The 7,087-nt window shown below is 46.8% G+C and overlaps 1 protein-coding gene across 1 annotated transcript in view; it reads left to right on the forward strand.

The window, feature by feature from the left end:
- The window catches only part of LOC140203669 (uncharacterized), a 93,835-nt gene that overhangs the window by 59,991 nt on the left and 26,757 nt on the right, over nucleotides 1-7,087 (forward strand). Inside the window, exon 6 of the mRNA XM_072269717.1 lies at nucleotides 1,218-2,522. Coding sequence (XP_072125818.1) covers nucleotides 1,218-2,522 — 1,305 coding nt within the window. The remainder of the gene's footprint in view (nucleotides 1-1,217; nucleotides 2,523-7,087) is intronic.

Consider the following 7,087-nt stretch of genomic DNA (forward strand, 5'->3'; position numbering starts at 1 on the left):
TCCCATTCCCTCTGATATCAAATACCTTTTATCACCTGTCCTAGATAACTAGTAATCTGTAGCTCTTGTTTTACAAAATTGGCACATATTAACAATCTCCAGTGAGGCAGACTAAAGTCCTTTCTTTCATCTTCATCAACGTTGGTGAGTTCACCACCAACAGTCACTTGGCAGGAATGGGCCAGAGTACTCATACTCAGGAAGTCTCCAAGATCACCCATGTGATATCATGTGATTGTTGTGCCAGAACTTGAAGTGATATATATATATATAGAGAGAGAGAGAGAGAGAAAGAAAAAGAATGAGAATGAACCAAGTTATAGGTTAAGGACAGACAGAAATGATCTATTCTGATAGGAAAGCAGTTGGTGAATTTGAATGTCAGTCGCGAATGTCTGATCCGTGCCCATTTAGAAGACAAGTTGCTCCTCCAACTTGTGTTGAGCCTCACTGTGATAGTGTGATGTCAGACCTCACCACAAGGACTAAAATTATCTCATGTGAAATACTGCCCTTCACCCACTGATGTCTTCTGTAAATCTCTTTACAGGTTGGAAATGACAAAGAATTTGTGTATGGAACTCTCAGATAGAACAACACGTCAGTTCTGCTCTGTCTATCTATCTGGATATTTAAGGAGTGACCAGATATTTCCTTTGTAGCACCGATAGATCAGTTGTCGATCCTTGGAGTTGAAGATGTATCTCATCCCAGCTGGACGTGTGTTTTGTGTCTGAAAGGAAACGTTCTGTTTTAACTCAGTGAAATCCGCTGGAACCGGGGTGCTGAGAACACACCAGCATTTGTTCACTGGAAGATCAGTTCTTCATCTGCATAGATTGTGCGAGGAAATCACTGCATCTGGTTGGACTTGAAGAAACATCAGAGAATTAATAGCAGAGAGATTTCATCCTCCTTCTCTCAGTGTGGGAAGGACAGTGGGTAGAGGCCATTCACTGCTCTGTGTGGGAGGAGACGTAGTCAGCCGTCCAGCCTGAAGATACATCAGCAAGTTCACATCATAGTGAAATGGTTCACCTGTTCTGACTGCAGGAAGCAATTCATTCTGTTGTCCAAGCTAAAGCTGCTCCTTATGTGGGAAGAGATCCCCTCGCGCAGCCCGCCCACAGACAAACCAGTGAGTTCACGAGGGAGTCAAATGTTCTGTGTGTAGGAAGAGTATCACTCTGTTATCTGATCTGTTGACACACCAGTGAATTCACGCTGAGGAGAGGCCATACATCTGCTCTGAATGTGGGAAGGGATTCACTCAGTTATCCCTCCTACAGACACACTGGTCGGTTCACCCAAGGGAGATGTCGTTCACCTGCTCAGAATGTGGGAAAGGATTCACTCGGTCATCTAACCTACTGGCACACCAGTCAGTTCACACTGGGGAGAGGCCATTCATCTGCTCAGACTGTGGGAAGGCATTTACCCGGTCATATCACTTGCAGAGGCACCAGCGAGTTCACACTGGAGAGAGGCCATTCATCTGTTCCATATGTGGGAAAGGATTCACTCAGTTGTGCCACCTACAGACACACCAGTCAGTTCACACTGGGGAGAGACCGTTTATTTGCTCAGACTGTGAGAAGGGATTTACTACGTCATCTGACCTACAGACACATCAGTCAATTCACACTGGGGAGAGGCCATTCATCTGCTCAGAGTGTGGAAAAGGATTCACCAGGTCATCTGACCTACTGGCACACCAGTCAGTTCACACCGGTGAGAGGCCGTTCACCTGCTCAGACTGTGGGAAGGGATTCACTCAGTCATCTCAATTGAAGGTACATCAGCGAGTTCACACTGGGGAGAGACCATTCACCTGTTCTGAATGTGGGAAGGCATTCACTAGGTCATTCAACCTCCAGAGACATCAGGCAGTTCACACCGGGGAGAGGCCATTCATCTGCTCAGACTGTGGGAAGGGATTTACTAGGTCATCTGACCTACTGTCACACCAGTCAGTTCACACTGGAGAGATGCCGTTCACCTGTTCTGACTGTGGGAAGGGATTTACCAGGTCATCTGAGCTACTGGCACACCAGTCAGTTCACACCGGGGAGATGCCGTTCACCTGCTCAGACTGTGGGAAGGGATTTCCTCGGTCATTTCAGCTGAAGGTACATCAGCGAGTTCACACTGGGGAGAGGCCGTTCGCCTGCTATGAATGTGGGAAGACATTCACTCGGTCATCCCACCTCCAAGTGCACCAGCGAGTTCACACCGGGGAGAGGCCGTTCACCTGCTCAGATTGCAGCATGACATTCACCCGGTCGTCCTACCTACAGGCACACCAGCGGGTTCACACTGGGGAGAGACCGTTCACCTGCTCACACTGTGGTAAGGGGTTTACACAGTCTTTTCAACTGAAGATCCACCAGCGGGTTCACACCGGGGAGAAGCCGTTCACCTGCTCTGAATGCGGGAAGGGATTCGCACAGTCGTCCAACCTTGTGAAGCACTACCAAGTTCACGCTGGGGAGAAGGTTGAAATGAGCTGCGAGCTGGATATTTGACCAGAGACAAGCTCAAAAGTGACAGTGGGTGTCAGGCTGCGTTCGTCACACCCAGTCTGCACCCTGGTCTCCGGGCCTGGCAGGAGTTTCTTCTGATGTTCTGCTTTAACGGGGCTGGATCTATGACAAGACTTTGTGAATCTACAACACACCCAGTGTACGGGAGAGAGTCAACTCAGCATAGCTGCTCTTTTCTATTCCGGCAACAGTTACTTTAAAATCCATCATCTCTCGATCTCCCCGTGCTGACAGGTTCCACATGGCCACGGGCCTGTGGGTGAAGAAGTTGACCATGAGTTTCCCGTATGACTTTCTGCAGGCTGAAGAAGAAGACGAGCTCACTCCAGTTATGCCTGACGTTCAAAGATTCAAAGCACATTTCTTATCAAAGTATTTATGCAGTACACAGCCCTGACTTCATCCTCCCACAGACGGTCACAAAACAAAGAACCACCGTGGAGCCCATTCAAAGAAAACATCGAGCACCCAACAAGCAAAAAAAAAAAGAACAAATCACACAAACGGCAAAACACCAATGGAAATTACAGAACGTCAAACATGGAAGTAACGGTCCGGGGAAGTTCAGTTTAGATCAATTTAACGCCGTGTCTTTAGTTGCCTGCAGGCTGCAAACCCAGTCCACCCCGATCAAAGTAGCAATTTGAAAAGAGGAGTAACCGGAAACACATCACAACATGAACTACAGAGCCCAGCCTGATTAAACCTTGCCCAAGGCCCAGCATGGAGCGAGCTGGACAGAGAGGCCGATCAAACGCGGGCACCTTCCTCCGGGAGCGCCGACCGCCTGGGATAGACAAAGGAGAACTGGCGGGTGTCGCGTACCCGGATCTCCAGAAGGCCTTTGACAAGGAGCTACAGATGAGGCTGCTTAGCAAGTTAAGAGCCCTTGGTATTACAGGAAAGATATTAACGTGGATAGAGCATTGGCTGCTTGGCAGAAGGCAAAGGGTAGGAATGAGGGGAGCCTTTTCTGGTTGGCTGCTGAGGACTGGTGGTGTTCCACAGGGGACTGTGTTGGGACCACTTCTTTTTACATTATATGTGAAAGATTTGGATGAAGGAATTTATGGCTTTGTGGACAATACGAAGATAGGTGGAGGGGCAGGTAGTTTTGAGGAAGTAGAGAGACTACAGAAGGACTTAAACAGATTAGGAGAATGGACGAAAATGTGGTAGATGGAACAAGTCATGACGAAATCTGCAGATGCTGGAATTTCAAGCAACACACATAAAAGTTGCTGGTGAACGCAGCAGGCCAGGCAGCATCTCTAGGAAGAGGTACAGTCCGCGTTTCGGGCCGAGACGTTGACTCTACCTCTTCTTGGGGATGCTGCGTTCCCCAGCAACTTTGACGTGTGTAGATGGAATACAGCGTCAGGAAGTGTATGGTCATGCACTTTAGTAGAAGAAAGAAAAGCACGGACTATTTTCTAAATGGAGAGAAAGTACACAATCTAAGGTGCAAAGGGATTGATGAGTCCTTGTTCAGGACTCCCTGAAGGTTAGTTTGCAGCTTGAGTCGGTGGTGAGGAAGGCATTCTCGCATTCATTTTGAGAGGACTAGAGAGCAAGGATGTTGAAGCCTCACTTGGAGTATTGAGAGCAGTTTTTGGGCCCCTATCTCAGAAAGGATGTGCTGACATTGGAGAGGGTTCAAAGGAGGTTCATGAAAATTATTCTGGGATTGAAAGTCTTGTCATATGAGGAGCATTTGATGAATCAAGCCTCTATTCACTGGAATTTTAGAAGAATGAGAGGGACCTCATTGAAAACTATTGGATGTTGAAAGGCTTCGAAAGAGTGGATGTGGAAAGGATGTTTCCTATGGTGGGGAGTCTTAAGACCAGAGGATACAGCCTCAGGAGAGATGGATATCCATTTAGAACAGAGATGAGGCGGAATTACTTTAGCTAGAGAGTGGTGAGTCTGTGGAATTTGTTGCCACAGGCAGCTGGGGAGGCCAAATCACTGGGTGTATTTAAGGCAGAGGTTGATAGATTCTTGATTAGTCAGGGCATGAAGGAATATGGGGAGAAGGCAGGAGCCTGGGGCTGAGAGGGAAGATTGATCAGCCATGATGAAATGGTGGAGCAGACTGGATGTGCGGAATGGCCAAATTCTTCCTATGGTCTTATGGTAAATTCTGTGCACTCTTAGTAAGGCAGTGGGACATATCCAGAACTTTTAATGTATGGAAACTCACTGAGCCAAATCACAGGGAGGTGACAGGCTAGATTGATGCAATATGATCCAGGCGGGGAATTTGATGCTGAGTCCAGATACCCGAACCATGACGAGATGGAAGATCAGGATTTGTTCAGTGTGTTGTCAGAGCTCAGAGACTAAAACTATCTCACTTGCAGTGCTGTTCTTTGCCCATTGATGTATTTTGTAAACATCTTACAGTGTAGAAAAGACAAGGGATTTCTGTACGGCAAATCTCAAACACAATTCATCAGTCTGTGAATATCAGTTTACCAACACTTGAATACCATCAGTGTTTGAATGTGGAGGAGGAGATGCTTGAGAAGATAGCACAGCAGTAGCATCAAGGAGAACTCGAGCATGTGTCAGTGTAGAGTCTAGTGTAGACGAACCAACCTGGAGATAAATATTGCAACACCAACAAAGTTGTTGATCCTTGGAAAAGAAGGCATATCTCACCCCGGCTTGAATTTGTGCCTGAATTGAAGTTCTCATCGAAGCCCATTGGATAGAGGGCCCTGAGTATACCTTCCCTAGAGACCATACGCTCAACTTTGCTTAAAGTGTGGGCGGGATTCACTACATCATCTGACTTGGTGAGACCTCAGAGAGCTCTTGGCAAGAAAATCATTCACTTGCTCTGAGTGTGGGAGGGGATTCAGTCGTTCATCTAGCTCACAAACACACCAGCGAGCTCACACGGGGGAAAGGTCATTCACCTGATCTTTCTGTGCGAAGGCATATATTCCAAACTACAGAATCACCAGCAAGATCACGGTGTGGAGAAGCCACTCCCTTGTTCAGTGGGTGGAAGAGAGAAGCTCAGTAATCCAATCTGAAGATACATCACTAATTTACACCGCATTCTCCTGTACTGACTGTGGGAAGATTCATTCAGTTGTTCCAACTGAAGACTCATCAGAAAATTCACACTGGGGAGAGGTCGTTCACCTGTGGGATGGGATTCATTCAGTACCCTGCATGTGTGAAGGAATTTCTCCAGCCACCTCACCGGTAGACACACCAGCGAGTCAACAGTGTGGGGGGACCGTTTATCTGCTCCGACAGTGGGAAGGGATTCACTCAGTTGTCCCACCTTGTGACGCAATAGCAAATCCACACTGAGAGAGAAGCTGCTCACCTGTCCTGTGTGAGCAAAGAGGGTTACTCGGTCATCCCTCCTGCTGAAACACCAGCAAGGGCACACGGAGAAGGCAGTTTAAACAACTATGTTCAGATTTTACCAATCAGGTTTACTAAATCCATTTGCAAGTTTAAGAGTGACTGTTGTCAGATTCTGTAGTTATTGCTGCTGTTCATCACACCTGGGACTGAACCTGGTCACTGGGTACAGGAGGGGTTTGTTCTGATGACGTTAGCCTTTAATTGGACTGGAGTTTAATACTGTGGATCTGTGATAAATAAATCAGTTCTATTTTAAAACTTGTGTTTCAGGTCCTTGCTGACTTTGTAGCACAGTTGAAATTTTGTGCAGCTTCTAATTCCTTATTTGCATAGATAGGATCCCAATCATTATACGTTCAGAATCAGGTTTATGTCGTAAAATGTGTTGGCTTGTGACAGATGGAACATTGCAATAACATGTAATTTTTTAAAAAACTAAATGTCTTATTGTAGTTTATAGTTTATTGAAGGACATTATTTATTTACTGATTCAGTGTGGAGTAAGTCCTTTCTCCCTTCGATCCCAGCAACCCCAATTAACCCCAGCCTGATCACGGGACGATTTGCAATGACCATTTAGCCTTCCTGGTACATCTTTGGACAGTGAGAGGAAACGGACAAAGATCCACGTATTCCATGGGGAGGACGTACAGAGACTCCGCACGGAAGGGTGCTGGAATTGAATTCCGAACGCTGGAACGCACGGAGATGTAATGGCATTGCACTCACCGCTGCTCTATCCGGGCACCCAATATAATACATATCCCTCACTTGCATAGAATACCAGTCATGATCCATTCTTACAGGCAGTAATAACAACACTACACGCTGCTTACAAACACAGAGAGATTCTGAAATAAAGACCACAAATGCAAAAGAGGTTCTGCAGGTGCTGGAAATTCAGAGCAACACACACAAAGTGTTGGAGGAACTCAGCAGGCCAGACAGCGTCTGTGGAAATGAATAAACAGTTGATGTTGCAGGCCGAGACCCTTCTTCAGGACTGGAAAGGAAGGCGGAAGAATGCAGGATGAGGAAGTGGGAAGGGGAAAGGAAGGGATACAAGCTAGAAGGTGACAGGCGGATGATGGGGGGGAGATGAGGTAACAAGCTGGGAGGTGATTGGTGGAAAAAGTAGAGGGCTGGAGAAG

The sequence above is a fragment of the Mobula birostris genome, chromosome 10, assembly GCF_030028105.1.
Source record: "Mobula birostris isolate sMobBir1 chromosome 10, sMobBir1.hap1, whole genome shotgun sequence".
NCBI classification, from domain to species: Eukaryota; Metazoa; Chordata; class Chondrichthyes; order Myliobatiformes; family Myliobatidae; genus Mobula; species Mobula birostris.